The sequence below is a fragment of the Ochotona curzoniae genome, unplaced genomic scaffold, assembly GCF_017591425.1.
Source record: "Ochotona curzoniae isolate NIBS_2020 unplaced genomic scaffold, NIBS_Ocur_1.0 contig_2754, whole genome shotgun sequence".
Taxonomy (NCBI): Eukaryota; Metazoa; Chordata; class Mammalia; order Lagomorpha; family Ochotonidae; genus Ochotona; species Ochotona curzoniae.
The window spans coordinates 32537606-32555712 of NW_024465582.1; the positions used below are offsets into that span (position 1 = coordinate 32537606).

The 18107-nt window shown below is 40.6% G+C and overlaps 1 protein-coding gene across 1 annotated transcript in view; it reads right to left on the minus strand.

The window, feature by feature from the left end:
* Positions 1–3383: 3383 nt before the first annotated feature.
* SREK1IP1 (SREK1 interacting protein 1) overlaps positions 3384–18107 on the minus strand; it is a 28379-nt gene continuing 13655 nt past the window's right edge. Inside the window, exons 3-5 of the mRNA XM_040977598.1 lie at positions 17190–17333; positions 7614–7686; positions 3384–4451 (exon numbers count right to left, since the gene is read on the minus strand). Of these exons, the coding sequence (XP_040833532.1) occupies positions 4295–4451; positions 7614–7686; positions 17190–17333 (374 nt within the window). The 3' untranslated portion in view covers positions 3384–4294. The remainder of the gene's footprint in view (positions 4452–7613; positions 7687–17189; positions 17334–18107) is intronic.

Below are 18107 nucleotides of genomic sequence, written 5' to 3' on the forward strand. Positions count from 1 at the left end.
GAAACAATAATCTGACGTAAGTCAACAGCAACACATTGGCCAGATGTTTTATATGCAGGAGATACAGTACCTTGATGAGGCTTCAGACTTCTTCAGTCCCTTTTCAATATTTGATAACAGATCATAGGAAAAGTGGACCCAGAGGAAGAGCAATTAGGAGTTGAATCATTTCTGTGCTTTTTAGTTTTTAAATTGTAGATAAGTGGATGAAATAAAATCTTGATAAAAGTAATTTCTCCCCTTAAAGCTTGTTAATGGCATGTTACTAAGTACAGATTAAAACACAAGTTCCCAAACATGGAAGGCAAGACTTGTTTCCCTTGCTCTGGAGGACCTACAGTGGCATCCTCCGTTCTGAGCACCTCCTTCCTGATGTGATGCACCCGCAGGACTGCGTTATGCCTCACACAGCACACAGCACAGTCTCTGCTGCGCCCTGCTCCTAGTACTCTGCCAGGAACTGCTAGCACCTCTACCCTCACCTTCAATCAAAACTCAGTCATTACTCCCCAAGCGATCACTTTCAATCCCTCCAGACCAGGCTAGGTTTCCACAAACTCATGTGCATGTCAGTATTGGGCTTATCTAAACATTTGTCCTGGGGCTGGTGTGGTGGCATAGCAAGTGAAGCCCCCAGCTGCAGCAGTGTCATTCCATCTGGGAGCTGGTGTGTGTGTCCTGGCTGCTCCACTTCTGACACAGCTCCCTGCTTATGGCCTGGGAAAGGAGCAGAGGATGGCTTAACTTGCTGGGCCCCTGCACTCATGTAGCAGTCCAGTAAGAAACTCCCGGCTTGGGATGAGCTCAGCTCTGGCCATTGCAGCCACGTGGGGAGTGAGCCAGCAGATGGAGGATGAATCTCCCCTTCTCAAACCTGCCTCTCAGAGAAAATAAGCAACTCTTAAAAAAAAAAAAACCCAAAAAACAAACAACTTGTCCCAATACTTCTTCTACCAACGAAATTGTGATCTCTTTCAGGGAAACAAATGTGTCTCATTGAGCTCAGTACCCTGGTTTCTGGTTTAGTGAGGCTAGGACTCCCGTGACATTTTTATCCAACTCTTCAGTCTGGTTTAGTACTGGAGCTGGGCGACAGCTGCCTCGTTTCAGCAAGGAGCAAAAGCAGCTGCACAATTGTTTTACTCTTGCTTTCTGCTGTTTTGGCCTTAGATAACCAAGCATGGAAATGGAGATGTATTTATGCAGAACCAGGGATCTCTCTGAGACTTTAGCCAATAGGTAATATGGAAACAAGGAACCAGGAAAACGGACGGGAGTAAGTCTGTCAGCTCCAAGTGTTCAGATCTGATGACACTGAAATACAAATTCTTTCTGCATCTGGCACAAATGAAATACATTAGGGGGCAAGAAAACAGCCTATCATCTGTTTCAAGCAGTTGAACAGATTCCATATTACTATAAATTGTTAGCTGCTTATCTATAACTTCTAAAATTAGTTTATTAGTACAATCTCACTAAGACACCAATAAGCAGATACACGGATATGGATGTGATCTCCGAGACATGATTATATTTGGACCCGAGCATAGAGATAATCTGTACAATATTTTACAGAGGAAAGACAAAAGGCCAGGGCAGCTAAATGACTTTGTTAAAGGTCACGGAGGTTGGAATGGACAGGACTTGCAGATGCCTATATGAATACATTGTTTTCCTCCCAAATGCTGCATGGGATGAAATCTTATGAATTTTGTCCTAAAACATGCCAGCAAAATTTGCATCCAATTCCAATAAGATACTAAGACGATTAGTAAGGATGCGGCATATACAGATAATATCAGTTGCGTTAACAGTAAAGGCAATTTACTTCCGAATAACTCCGAGGCTCTGGCTCCCCGTCTCCGTGTCCTGCTGAGTCAGATGCTTGGTGGCAGCAGGTGCCCCTCACCATGGGAGGCTCAGGCTGCCCTGCTGGCTTCTGGTCCAACCCGGCTGCTGGGGGCACCTGCGGAGAGCTGGAGCAGATGGCAACTCTTTTGATCTCTTTCAAAAAACAAAATCCCAAAATTATATCTGGGGAAAAACATACTGACCTTTGACACTTGCCATTTAAATATTAGTAAATGAAGTTTTGAATCTGTGGGTCCTTATTTTTTTTTTTTTTTGCCATTCTTAAAACAAATGAATCAACTTAAAATAATTATAGTTAACAGCAATAAAATTTACAAAATAATTGGACTTTCATTGCAATTACTATCATTTTTTTTGAGATTTATTTATTTTAATTGTAAAGTTAGATATACAGAGAGGAGAGACAGAGGAAGGTCTTCCATTCACTGATTCACTCCCTAAGAGGCCGCAATGGCTGGAGCTGCACCAATCTGAAGCCAGGAGCCAGGAGCGTCTTCCTGGTCTCCAAAGTGGGTGCAGGATCCCGAGGCCTTGGGCCATCTCTGCCTGCCTTACTAGGCCACAAGCAGGAAGCTGGATGGGAAGCAGGGCTGCTGTAATATGAACCGGCTCCCATATGGGATCTCAGTGGGTGTAAGGCAAGGACTTAGCTGCTAGGCTACCACGCCGAGCCCATTACTATCATTTTTAACCATTTTGTAGACTCAGGGAAGTGAGGCAATCCTTCTGTATGTTGCATCTTATAGTCATTTTTTAAAAAAACGTATTCAATCTAACTACAGTATCCTAAAATTAGTAGCGAAGACAAGACAAAAGAAAAATCCAGTGGCTCTGTGTTTCTTTCCTAACAGTTGACAACTATTGGAACACAATTCTTTTTGAGCTGGTCAAAAGACTAAAGGAGGTTACAGGTGAGTAGGGAGCGTGAGACCCTCCACGGCTGCAATGCCAGGAGAGGGCTGTGGGTGCGGCTTTCGCACACGGAAGCATGTGAGAAGTTCTGGGGCTCTCCACGTTTAACCAAGGGTATGCCCAACGAAGGAAGACTCAGCACACCCGGCCGGCCTGCGAGCTGACTGGACTTACCTGATCAGAACTTCCCCTGCAGCCGCGTGTGCAGGTTCACGATCCTAAAGTGTGCACGAGCACTCACGAGGTACCTGCAGTCTCCGGTCATACGCCGGAATACTCGGTGGATAGACAGCAAGGCTACAGCACAGGAAGCATTTAACTCATGGGCCACAGGGGCTACCCAAACAATAAGTTAGAAATAAAAGAAACATCTACAGCTGCCTTAGGTGTTTCAAAATGCTTACTCATCTAAACTTCCATTGGTACATAAAGGCTTTCAGGATCCCATTCCCTGGCTCACGAATTTTAAAAAAGTACAGGATAAAATTCACAGTTCTTAATCCTTGTCACTATCGTGACGCTATGTCGCTGATGTGAAAGGGAAAGAAACATTCTCAGTGTGAAATCTGCTTTGAAGCCGCAAATTATTTCAGACAAAATGAACACATGCTCACTTTTATAAACGCTTTCGACATTACTCACAGAAACAAGACTCATGCAGGCCCAACACTACACACGATGAGGATCAGCTGTGCCAAGGACGCACATGTCCTTCTAAACAAAAAACGTGTCTGAGGTCTCGCTGCACGACATGCCAACATGGCACACTGGAAAAGTTAGCCAGGAGTGTCGGCAGGGAATCCTGACCGGCACACCACAGCTCTGGGAGATGGACTAGTGGCCAGGGCCTGATGAGTTTAACAAGTTACGGAGATCTGAATTGCTAGGAAAAAAAGGAGGCACAGACTAGAAATTGTGTTTTATAAAACAATGGAATTCCGCTGTAAACGTTTCCATGATCATTTTCTTGCCAATATTGTTCACAGAAAAAGTCCTGGTTAAAAACCTGTAAAGCTTTACCTCCTATTGTATAAAACAGTGTTAAAAACAGCAGTGAAGAATCTCACTCTTCGTACATTATAGAAAGCTATTAAAATTTTTCTGTGTCAAGAGCAGAGCATTAGCTCCTAGCTAGCTAGGTGGATTACCTGTACTGAACCTAACGAAGCCAATTCCATCGACTTAAGCAGCGTTTAATGCTACTCAAGCCCAGGGAGACACAAATACAGCAGGGACGCATGTATCAGTATCTACACATGGCGTACTGCGAGCAAGTAATGGGACTGATTTCACACTTTATATCCACAGTACATTAAAAACATGTAGTCAGAGGGCTCTAATGGTCTCACATACCAAAAAATATATATATATTTAAATGGGGAAGGCCATGATTTATTACAAAGTGTAGCCATAGAGTAAATTCCCAGGAAGAACAAGTGACTTTGGAAAACAAAATTCTGGCCTATGACAACAAGCCAAAGTCTCAAGTCACTTTTTGGAGAATTCGTAACTATTTCGGACTGGGAGAGCGCTTCTCCTTTTTTCTCTTCTTTTTCCCCTTTTTGTGATGTTTTCCTTTTTTTGATTTATTCTTCTTTTCTTTTTTCTTGTATTTTTGTTTCTTCGGTTTTGACGTGTCCTCTTCAGCAGAACTGGAGGAGTGAGACCTAGAAGCAGTAAGACACACATGGCCTGGTGACAGCGCTTAGGACTGACAGGTACACTGAGATGCGACTGTAGTGGGCTGAGATTCTTATTCGAGTTAAGGTAGAGGTATAAAGGCAACCAAAATGTGCCTCTTATTTCTGTGTTCTCAAAATACTGAATTTCCAATTTTGTGGCTTGGTTGCAAAAGTTGACAAACTTATAGTAGCTCCCCTATCCACAGGCAACATATTCCAAGATACCCACTGGGTGCCCGAAATCTACTCCTGTGTGTGTGTGTATTCACTATATTTGTTACATATATATATGAATGATAAATATACCTATATTTATAACATATTCAATGTTTTCCCTGACATGTTATTTATATGTATTTATAGATATATACTTCCCCATATATACATAAACCTATGATGAAGTTTAATTTATAAACTAGGCCCAGTATGAATGAATACTAACTAATAAAATATAACAACATACTGTAAAGCATGAACGTGCTCTAATTTGTTTGGATTAACTTACATGAATGTCTTTTCACTTGTTCTTAATTTCACAAATGCTTAATTCTTACTGAATAACTTAGCAACCATAACATGCACATCATTTTTATTCCTTTCCCCCTTTCTTAAGTTGGTAACTTTCACCTTTTTAATGAAAGGTAGCATGCGGCTGCTTCTTCCTGGGCCTCTCTGGACTCCCGGCACCACCACCCTTGCACATTGGGCTTATTATCAATCAACACAGGGTTATCTGAGCACTGTACGACACACACATAGTTATGGCTAATGTTCTCGTCTTGCATGCACCGAGATCCCATATGGGTGCCAGTTCTAATCCCAACTGCTCCTCTTCCCATCAGCTCCCTGCTTGTGGCCTAGGAAAGCAGTAGAGGATGGCCCAAAGCCTTGGGTCCCTGCACCCATGTGGGAGACCTGGAAGAAACTCCTGGCTCCTGGCTTCAGATTGGCTCAGCTCAGCCATTGTGGCCACTTGTTAGTGAACTATCAGATGGAGATCTTTCGGTCTCTTCTCTCTCTATATATCTGCCTTTGCAATAAAAATAAATAAATAAATAAATAAATAAATAAATAAATAAATAAATAAAGTAACTAAGAAAATGCAGGACAGGCACAAAGGAGGCAGACACACAGTAAAAGCATGTGCCTCGAAAATCTCACAGCTGTCTCGGTGCTGCCTCGTGACCGTGCATCCCCCGACTGCTCTCCTCCCACAAGGACTCCACACTGCCCCTGTCTCTTTCTCCTCCTGGGCAGTCTACACAGTAAGACTTCTGATCATCAGCTGAGCTTACTTTCAATATCCTCTTGCTCCTTTTTTAGGATTGTAATCCTCAAATCATGTCTGCTTTTCTGTTTTAAAGGTCCTGGATTCTGATGAGAGCATCTTTGCGCTTTTTGCTCCTGGTTTCTAACTTCAAAGACACAATTTAAGGTACTGGCACCGACGATGCTTTTGGCTGGTGCCATCTCTGGCATGTGTGCAGAGAAAAGTTAGTTTCAGGACCTGTATGGTTTCTGTGACGTTCAAAGTAGAGCTACCCAGATAAAAGTTGATGAGAATTTGGAAGACAAATGGTAATCCTGTGGTTCCTACAAGCAATCCACCTTGCTGTGGTACTGCAAATGATTCAGTAATCCACTCAGAAATTCTGAACTCTGGGAAGGTGTTGTGACTTTTAGTAGGTAAAGTTGCTGCCTTTGACATCTCCAGCCCAAACAGGTGCCATCTCCAGCCCAAACAGGTGCCAGTTTCAATTCTGGCTGCTCTACTTTCCATCCAGTTCCCTGATATATGTGCCTGGGGAAACAGTGGATGACGGCCCAAGTGCTTGAACCCACGTGAGACCTGGAAGAAACTCCAGGATCCTGACTCCTCTGCTCTAGTCTGCTTCTGGCTGTTGCAATCATTTGGGGAGTGAATCAGAAGATGGAAGGCCTCTTTCCTTTTCTCTCCCTCTAGTATTTCAAATAAAACAAACAAACAAGCAAACAAAAAACCAAAACCCTCTGACCTGCAGTTCTTATGAGCTTCAATACTTCAGTTTCAATACTTGAAAACTTTCAACTTATACAGTATCTCAGGTGTTAACATGTAACGTTAAACGAATAAAAACCATACCTAATCTACAGAACTCTGTGAGAACTGAATTTAAACTAGACAAAACCATGGCCAACTGCCTTTAAAAATGCTTGAATAGGGGTTGGCACTGTGCTTTGGTGCATAAAGCTGCTTCCCGTGGTGTAGGCATCCTATATGGGTAAGTGGTTCCTGTCCCAGCTGCTCTGCTTCCAATCCAGCTCCCTGTGAACACGCTGGAGAAGGCAGTGGACGATGGTGCAAGGGCTTGGGTCGCCGTACCCACATGAGAGACCTGGAAGAAGCTCCTGGCTTTAGGTCAGATCAGCTCAGCTCCCGCCCTTGTGGCCATTTGGGGAGTGAACCAGTGGACAGAAGATCTCTCTGTCTCTCCTTCTCTCTGTTACTGTCTTTCCAATAATCAGATCTCACAGAAAGGTTGGTATATGCTTATTTATTCTAGCATGAAACGCATTGTACTGGCGTTAACCATGGAAAAGGTTGCTTGTTAATATTTTTGATCAATTTTTAAGAAGCTATTTTTAAAATTTATTTATTTTTATTGGAAAGTCAGATTTTATAGAGAAAAGGAGAAAGATTTTGCATCTGCTGGTTCACTCCCCAAAAGGCGGCATAACTGAGCCAATCTGAAGCCAGGAGACAGGAGCTTCTTCAGGGTCCCAACACTTTGGACTATCCTCTGCTGCTTTTCCTAGACTGCAAGCAGGCAGCTGGAGCAGAAGTGGAGCAGCCGGGACATGAACCAGTGCCCTTATGTGTACTGGCGCTTCCAGGCAGATGATTTGCCAGTTGAGTCCGCATACTGGCTCTAACAAGTTAATTGTTAAAAAGTAGTTCTTGAGGGATCTAAAAAATCTGAAGGAATACATTCTTGCTTCTATTAATTAATTTCTTGGTTGCAGTAAATATGAGAATACAAATATTTACATTTCAACTTCATATACATTGGTCAAAATACATGTCATGAGTTTAGATACATGTCCAAGTAAATGCTTATTTGATGTTCTGATGTTCTTCAAGATAGAATTCACAGTTCTTCAAAATACCTTTTTCTTTTTTTTTTCACTTTGATTTTTTCTTTGCTTTTTTCTCTTTTCTTTTCCTCATCTTCATTTATTCCTGTCAGGGAGAGGCAGGAGGGAAAAAAATCAGATCACAATGAGTTTATGTGTTAACATTGTACATCATTTTTCAAGAACCATTACATTTTAGAATAGCTTTAAATTTACGAAATCATGAGACAGCAACATAGAGTTCCCATACACTCCTCATCCCATTCCCCTGCGAGCATTTCATAATAGTACAATTAATGAACTACACCCAGTTTCCTTTATTTTCTTATTCCAAAATTTTTTATCCCTTCCCTTCTCTCGGCCTCTCACTGTCCACAGTCTGTGTTCACACAGAGGTGTTCTGTTGATTGACTTTTAGTTTCAGTTCCACAAAGGAGGAACACGTGCTATTTATTTTTCTGTGTCTGCTTGTTTTACTCAAGGGGATATCATTCAGGTCCGTTTTTTTGGTAGCAAATGACAGGATTTAATTCATTAAAAAATATGTGAATACTGTTCCACTGTATTTATGTATCACACTTTCTTTATCCACTCATCTGATGATGACAGAATGGGTAATTCTGTACTCTGACCGCTGTGAACGGAGCTGTTGTTACCAGGCAGTACAGGCGCCTCTGGGTCATGATGCAGTTCCATTCTACCTTTGAGAGAGAAATGTGTGTGCTTTTCCCACAGCGGGCTTCATCCACAAGCCCACCCGCGCTGTGTAAGTGCACCTCTCCCCACGTCACAGTCCCATTCTGTCGGATATCTCTTCCCACTGTTAGTGGCTTCTTTTGCTGTGCAGACTCTTCCAGGTTTGACATAATCCTACTGGCCTGAGCTTCTGTGATTCCATTCCAAAGGGAAACGCCTACATCAATGTTCTGAAGTGATTCCCTCATTTATATGTATTTAAATATATATCAAAAATCTATTTTAAATATATATAACTGAAACATACATATATGTGTTCAACTCTGCCAGCACAATTTCTTGAAGCCTCTATCCTTTCCACTTTTCCCCATACAGTATAAGATTGGCTGTTGGTCTGTCATACACAGCTTTTCTATCCGGCTCTGGAAGGGGTTTCTCTTTAAGGGATGTTACATGCTATCTAATGCTTTGCCTGCAGAGATCATATGGCGGATGTGAATTATTATGTTCAGGGATTTTTTTCATGATGAACTATTCTTTGGGATAAAAGTTCTACCTGATGGTGACTTATGATCTTTCCGACGTAAGATCTTTTCATTGCTTTTTCCTTGCCAATATTATGTTGAGAGATTTTACATTCATGTTCATCAAAAATATTGGTCTGCAGTTTTCTTTTTGCATTATATCACTGGCTTTGGTATCAAAGCAATGTTGGCCTTGTAAAAAGAGTTTAGTACTGGGCTTGGCGTGGTGACCTAGTGGCTAAAGTCCTCACCTTGCATGCACTGGGATCCCATTTGAGTGCCAGTTCTAACCCCAGCAGCCCCGCTTCCCATCCAGCTCCCTGCTTGTGGCCTGGGTAAGCAGTGGAAGACGGTCCAAAACCTTGGGACCCTGCACCTTCATGGGAGACCTAGAAGAGCTCCTGGCTTGCTGGCTTTGGAACAGCGCCGCTTTGGCCATTGTGGTCACTTAGGGAGTGAATCAACAGATGGAAGATCCTTCTTTCTGTCTCTCCTCCTCTCTCTATATATCTGACTTTGCAATAAAAAGAAAACAAATCTTTTAAAAAAAAAGAGTTTAGCACAGTTTCATCCTGTTAAGTATTTTGGAATAGACTGAAAAGAATTGCAATTAATTCCTTGAACAGTTCTACAGAATTCAGGGTCCAGCGCGATAGCGTAATGGTTAAAGTCCTCGCCTTGCACGTGCCGGGAACCCATATGGGCACTGGCTCTAATCCCAGCAGCCCCGCTTCCCATCCAGCTCCCTGCTTGTGGCCTGGGAAAGCAGTGGAGGACGGCCCAAATCCTTGGGACCCTGCACCCGCGTGGGAGACCCTGCACCCGCGTGGGAGACCCTGCACCCGCGTGGGAGACCCGGAAGGGCTCCTGGCTTCAGAGGGCTCCTGGCTCAGCTCCGGCCGCCTGGGGAGTGTATCACGGACAGATGATCTTAGTCTCTCTATTTCCGCCTTTCCAATAAAAAATAACTAAATCTTAAAAAGAAAAAGGATCTACAGAATTCAGTAGTAAAACTGTTGGATCATGGGCTTACACATACCACAAATGTCTTCATTTCTTTACGTTATAAATGAGCTAACACATAATCATTCGTGAAAGTTTCTCACAATCTTTTGTATTTCTGTGCTATTGATTGTAATGTTTCCTTTTTCATGTCTAATTTTATTCATTTGAATCTTTCTCGTTTTACTTGTTACTCTGGCTGGAGGTCTGTGTATTTTAACTTAAAATGCAGCTTTTCAAGTCATATGTGCATAATACACATAATTCAAGGTTTTTCATTTTGAAATTTACAGATATAATACTTTGCAATATATAAGATACATCCTCTTGCCATTAAACGTGGATCAATATCATAATAGATTAGTGTCCCATGAATCATGATTTAGCTACAAGCATTTTCATTCTTAGAAACAAGAAGCCAAGGAAATCTTTGTATATACACCTTTTACATGACAAGTATTTCTTGATTATAAAATTTATTTGCACATACAGATAGATTTTACAAGTATTATATTTAACTGAATTTAAAAGAAGAAAATAAAATCAAAACAAAACTAACAAAACAGTTTTTCTACAAAGGAAATTATTTCCCAAATAGCTCTTAAAAGAAGATGTGGATATTTTATATTTTTAAAAAAAGTATGTTTCAAATTCAGACAGTATGAATTGATCCTCTGCTTTACATAAAAGATGTGAAAAAAAATCAGCTCTTATAGCTTTAATTTCTTTTCCACATTACCTCTGAATTTTTAAGTTAAAATTATTTTCACATCTCAAAGTTTAAATATTCACAAACACGTTTTATAGATATAGTCTAAGTATAAAAGCAATGAAAATTCAACGCAGAAATTTTGTAAGTTATCAAGAAAAAAACACAAACAAGAGAATTAAAATTTTTTCTAGGAAAAAATACAAACAAGAGAGTTAAAAACTCTGTTATGAAGCCTTGGCAAGACTGGGGATGCCGAGGCCAGCTTGTCTCACAGGATCTGAGGCTATTTGACTGACAGTGTGTTTGTTCCTTTACATAATATCAACTATACACTTATGCACCAGGTACTGTGTTTATTCTCTATGGTCTCAGTCTTCTTGAATTTTACAGTTCTGTGGTAAGAAAAAAAAAAATAAACAGAAGAGGGGACACACTGACTGAAGGGCAATGCGTGCCTACAGAGTGCGTACACCAAGCTCAACGCCCACCTCTGGGCTCTGCTGTGGAAGCACTCCGCAACGTGCATGTTTTTTCGTTCAGTTCTAAATTCTATTCTTCCTTTTGATGTTGCTTCTCCGACCCAATGAATTACTGAACAGAATGTTAGACAAAAAATACTTGGTAGTTTTCCCAATAGCTTTCTGCTATAAGCCACTATTTTAATTTTCTTGTGGCCAGGGAACACATTTTGCATAATTTAATCCTTTGCAGTTTGTTGGCACTGATTCTCATGGCACTGACAATGTGTTTCCTTGGTGGATGGTCAGTGCATACTTCAAAAAGTGTTTTGCTGTTGTTGGGTGGGATGCTAAATGTTAACTAGAGCAAACAGGCTGACAGTGTTCGCCAGCTCTTCTACACTCTTGCTGACTCTCAGTCTACTTGTGCTGCTGTGACTGAGGACTCACTGAAATCCCTGACTTTAGGGGACCGGCCTCATGGCACAGCAGGCGAAAGGGGCGATGGTTTGTGTCCTGGTGCTCCACTTTCCATCCAGGGCTCCCTACTACATGGCCTGGGAAGGCAACGGATGCTGGTTCATGTCCTTGCACCCACGTGGGAGACCTGGAAGGTGTCTGACTTCATATTGGCTCAACTCCGGCCATTGTGGCCATTTAGGGAGTGACCCAGAGGATGGACGACTCCCCTGCTCTCTCTGCCCCTCCTTCACTGTCAATTTGCCTTAAAAAAAAAAAAAGAAAGAAAGAAAAAACTTAAAAGTAAAAAAATTTCTGTTTCTGGTAATTTTGTTTTCTTTTGTTTTGGAATGTACTTGATCTTTAGCTTTCTTTTGAGTAACAGTATTTTTTAATGTAACAACAGTAATTTCACAACTATTAGAAACATGTCAAAAACAAAATTATGAGAAATGAAGAAATCAAATAACAGTAGCTTAGGGAACAATTTCCTTTTCAATTTGGGGATGATGAGTAAATAATCCATTTATTAGATTGCACAGAAAAATAACTTCTAATAAAAACCAAATAGCCATAAAGTTCAGGAATCTTTCTTTGGGGCATCTCCCTTAAGAGCCAGCTTACTGCAAGTAATAGTCCAGGAATATTTGAACCATTTAAGACAGTGTTTCAAATAGTAGTGGAGACTCTACTAACTGTTCCACTTCTATGTACTGAGACTTCCAGATAGCACACTGTGGTACACATAAGATAAAAGCTGGATGTTTAGCAAATTCGAAGATCTCAGAAACTACTATGACAAATACTCAGAGTACAAAGTAGAGGGTGGGAACATCTTTATGTATTTTTAGCAATTAGCTTTTGTAATGATGAGCAAAGAGCAGTATCCAGAGGAGTCACGGTTCACGACCCAGCACTGAGATAACAGGGCACAGGATGTAAGACCCACTACGGCATCAGCAGGAGGCCCTGTTCCTGGGGCTGCACCTGGACAACTGCTCCAGGTTCCGAGCAACACTTGTTGCTTTTAAATCCCCAAGCAGGCAGTTTCTTCTTGATTATTCCAATCAACCCCCTGGCAAATATCTCATTTAGCCATCTTACAAAAAAAGTACATTTTAGGCTAAATACAGGCTTTACTCCAGCAATTCTGTGGATTCACTTAAACCTTATGTTAACAAAGCTTGAGACCATCACTGTAAGCCATTCATTTCAATCTGACTCAAGCAGTTACTACTAAATGGGAGAGAGACAATTACAGAAATATTCAAATACCTGAGTTGGAATTATCTCAAGGTAGTTTTCTACGCCAAGTTTCTAAAACCAAGTGCGAATCTAACAGGAAATTCTTATGAAAACAGATAAGAAGAAAAAAATAATGCTATAAAAATATTAAGGTTGGAATAGGAGAATACCAACCATATGCAAACTGCCATTCAAAACCACTGTGTAAAATACAGATCAAGAGAAAAATAATACTCCTTAACTTCCTAGTTCTTTTGTAAAATAAGAAAATCTCTCTATGTAACAAACAGATCTTTAGACATTTACTTTGAATTATGAGAAGTTATGACAAGTTCCCAAACCACTGTATAATCACTACGTAGTAAGCATGCTCATATATCCATAGAAATAGAAGCCTACACACAGGGAGTCAACAACCACCTGTGTCCCTTGCCACGCTGTCTTTGTTCCATTAGCTCCTGTTTGCAACACTGGGCTGTATAGGTTCTAAGTTATTATAGCATGATTAGACAGAAATGTCTGCTCCCATTCAGGTCAAGTCCTGCCCATATGGTTTCTAATTTACTTCAATAGTTGACCACATTCAATAGCTGACCACATTTGTCATTTAGACCATTTGTCTCCGTAACTCTGCCTTTCAAATAAACCAAGTAAATCTTTAAAAAAAAAGTGTTGCCAATGGGAGTTCTTCAAATTGAAACAATTAGGTGATAAATCAACACAAACACACATAAATGTGTAAAACTCACTAGTTAAGGTAAAAACACACACAAAAAGAGAATACATAATTTTTCAACTCTAGCATACAAATTAAAAGGCAAACACATTACTTGTTATCATAATAATTAATGGATTTACTGTATGTAAACTGTGACACGAACAACAAAAAGTGTGTGTGTGTGGAGTAAAATTATTGAATTTTTATATGTGAGTGGAGCCTTTAATTTCTAATTAGATGATTTATACAAGTCCTATGGTAATCACAATGAAAAATAATATAATAGATAAGCAAAGGATAAAGAGAAATAAATGAAGGTATATAACTAACAATAGCAACAAAAAGACAAAGGAAGACAAGAAGAGTAAAAGAACTAATAAAATATAGAAAAGAATAACAGACCAAGCGGCAACAGTAAGTCCATCCTTACCAAAATTATTTTAAATGAAATGAAGTAAAAAGAGAAATTGGGGCCAGTGTTGTGTCAAAACTAGTTAAGCTGCCTCATGCAATAACATGCTATGTGGGTGCAGTCTGCCAGTTCGAGTTCTGACTGCTCCATTTCTCACTAGCTCCCACTGCTGTGTCTGTGAAGCAGTGGAAGATGGTTCAAGTGCTTGGGCCCATGGATCGATGCTGGAGATCTGAATGAAGCTTCTGGATCCTGGATTCACGTGACCCAGCCCTTTAATGGGGTCTCCTGGGGAGTGACCAGCACATGGAAGCTCTCTCTGTAGCTTTTTTTTTTTTTTTTTTAAAAAAACACATCTATTTCTTTTTTATTTGAAAGGTTGATTTCTGGAGTGAAGGAGACAGAGGATCTTCCATCTGCGGGTTCACTTCACAAAAGGCCACGATGACCGGAGCTCAGATAATCCAAAGCCAGGAGTTTTCTCTGGGTTTCCCACATTGGTGCAGGGGCCCAAGGACTTAGCCACCTCCCCTCCCCTCCCAGGCCAGAAGGAAGGAACTGGAGGGCAAGTGGAGCAGCCAGGATGTGACTCGGCATCCATACCGAATGCTGCTGCTGCTGTAAGGTGGAGGATTACTTTGTTTACTGCCAACAGCCCCTATCTGTAACTCTTTCAAAAAAACCCAACTAGATTGGTAGATGGATGAAAGATATGATTCAACCAGACACCATGTGAAAGAGGCTCATTTTAGCTTTAAGAATACACTGGCTGGGGTTGCTACTGTGATGCAGCGGATAAGTGGTGGCAGGGTCAGGTTCTGCTCTTCCATTAAGGTGTAGATGCTAATGCACTTGGGAAAGCAGCAGCAGAGGTCCCAGTGCTTGGGATTCTGCCACTCAACGGGACGCTGGGACAGTCCCAGATTCCCGCTTCGGACCATAGCACTTCTGACACTGAGGCTGTTCTGGAAGTGTGTCAGGGGACAGAATGTGTCTCTCCCTCTTTCTGCTGAACTGTCTTTCAAGTAAATAAATGTACTTTGTAGATACCCCACCCTGGCCATGGGCTGAAGCTGAGATGGAAAATGCTTTCTATTAAATGATAACCAAGAGAGCACATAGGTGACCAAAGCTATTCCAGAAAAAAATAAACTAGGCTAAAAATTGTCACCAGAAAATGGTATTCTATAACGACAAAGGGACCAATAGAATAACACTTGTAACCATTATGTAGACCAAAAACATATTCAAAAACAGAGCATCTAAGCACATAAAGCATTAGTGAAGTGGAGTGAAAAAAAAAAAAACATCTTTTATGGAATTCAGCAAAAACAGTACCAAGAGGAAAAATTATACTGATCGAGAAACTCTTACCCATCAGGGACATGTCTCAAAGATTTAAACGGAACAAATTCAGCCACACATCAGCAGAAAAGTTAGGGGAAAACAATAAATGAGATACAGATTAGACAAATAACAGATCATCTTGATCAAATTAAAAAAATAAAATCATCATACCTTTAGTTAGACTAAGAGAGGAGAGAAACTGAGATAATAGTGAAAATGAACGGACAGACATCACAACCGATCAGGAGGGAAGGCAATGAGCACTTACAGGCCAACAAACCAGTCAACTCCGACACGTAACGTGGGATGAGTCATGAAGAAACAGGAAATAGGAAACAAACATTCAAAGTGAGGAGACTGGATCAATAAAAACGTCCCAATTTAGAAAAGTTCAGGACCAGATGACTTGACTGATAAATTCTATCAAAACACTTTTTTTTAAAAAAAAAAAAGCCTTAATGCCATTCTGTATCCAAAACATTTCCAAAAAAATGAAGCTGGAGGAAGTACTCCCAAACTAATTTTACAAGGCCACAATTACCCCACACCGAAGCCACCTCAAGGAAACAAAACTAAGGCACCAATCCTGACAAACGTACAAGAAAATCATAGCAAGCCACATTCAGCAGTACCTCAACAGGATCAGACACGAACACCAACAGGAACTTATGCTGGGAGGCAATAATAGCTCAACATATGTGATATACATTACCAGAAGGAAAGAGAAAAGCCAGATGGTCACCTAGCAGATACAGAAGAACCAGCTGATAAAAGACAATCGCTTTGCATGATAGAAATCTCACACTGGTGACGAACGGAATACAGACTCATATAATAAAGAACGCATAAAGTATGCCAAGCTTATACTTAACACATCAAAGATGAAAAGTTGAAAGCTTTTTCTGTACGAAGGAACATGCGTCTCCTCTTTCCACTTTCACTTGATATTATATTAGAAGCTTTACTCAAAGCTACTAATCAAGAAAAAGAATGAAAAGACATCTAAATTGGAAAGTGAGAAACAAAACTGTCTCTCTGCAGGTAACATGACTACATAGAATGAAAAACACTAGAACTGTCAGAACTAATGAATCAAGCAAATATATAACGTAAAAATCAGTATACAAAAATCAGTTGTCTCTACACTAAAAATAAATTATGCTAAGAAATTAACAAGCTAATTTATAGTAGCATAAAACATAGTAAGAAATAAATGTAACCGAAGAGGTGAAAGACATTTACACTAAAACTGTAAATTACCTGAAAGCTGTTGTATCACATAATTAAAAACACATTCTATGTTCAGGAATTCAGAGACTTAATTTTGTTAAAATGTTCATAGCACTCAGAATGAGCTACAGATTGAATGCATTATCAATAACACTTTTTTTTTTTTAAACAGGAATAGAAAAAAAACATCTGAAAATTCATTTGGAAGTACAGAGACCCCAAATGGCCAAACGATATGGAAAAAGAAAAACGTTTTGGAGCGATGACATTTCCTGACTTTGGGATTCACTACAAAGCCATCTGAGCATATGGACTTTCTTTTGCAGAAACTTGTTGTGTTAATCCAGGCCACAGAGGGCTCTGCAGTACAAAGAACAATCTGAGGCTGTGTGTGGGCAATCCTGGAACTCCGTCAGCTTCACCCCTGCCTCAATGGACCTGCATGCTGGAAGCCACCGTTCGAGGCTTGACACTGGCCGAGGGGTGAAGAGCTGGCTCTGTTCTCCCACAAAGAAATCCAACTTCAGAACACTTGAATTACTTTCTGGAACAGGGCTAGAAACTCAGACTTTGAAAAGTGACGTTTTGTAGTAGTTTAAGGAGAAATAAGTAACTAACAAAGTAACTCCTGGGCTGTGGAATGAGAGGTAGCCCAAAGATCTTGGGGCAAAATACAACATTGAAGTAACCATTTCCTTACGTGTACAGCAGCTCTTACAGAGAACATGAAGGGTATCTTAACGGTAATAGAACACAACAATATTTAGAAACACTTTGAACAAATGACATGAAGAAGGAATTCTTACTCTTCTCTTGCAAGGCCTGCAGCTTGTTCAGCTCTTCATTCTCCTCATCGCTGTCCTCGCTGCTTGTACTGCTGACATCCAACACTATGTCCCTCTTGGGGTCCACTCGGAGGAAATTGCGGCACTCGAAGGTCAGGTGGCCGGCTAAGCAGAATGAACAAACAAGCAAGAGAATGACAAATTGTAGACACAGCACGCACCTTGCCTCCTGAACTTGCACCACCTTTTGAAACCTGCTACCATGCTATTATGTTCTTTCTGTCCTCAGAAACAACTGCATTGAAACTGATGTCTGCCTTCACCAAATAATACTATAGTCTGCATTTTTTTTAAAAAAAGAGACACAATTTTATTTACCTGTCATCCTGTAATTTATTTCTGCCATTAATTACACTTCATGATTTATCCAGGCGGGGCCTGCATTGTAGAGCAGGGGATCAAATGTAATGGAGTTAAACTAAGTGCACGCAATTTTCTTACTGCCCCTAGCAAGTATTCCCAATGTTCTACTGTATAGAAATACTTATTTATTTATCTTGCTACTGATAGAAACTCAGGCTGCACCTTGCGTTTTGCTATTAGAAACGATGTTCCCTCAGCAGCTGTCTACGGCCCCTGGTGCCTACAACCAGATTTTTCTTATCCATCACTGATCAGTGCTAGCAGTCATGCAAGCCAAGTGTACTCCACACATTTGTAAATACAATTTGAGACACAAAAAAAGGGAACAAAATTTGTAGGAAACACTATGATACTGTGTTTTTAAAAAATCCCCACAAAATGAAACAATGTTGATGAACTAATGACTCACCACAACTCTGGGTCAGCTTGTACTACAGGTTCTCTTTTTTGGAGGGCGAAGGGAAGCTCTATACTCACACCACACAATCTCTTACTAACATCCCAATTTGCCTGTGC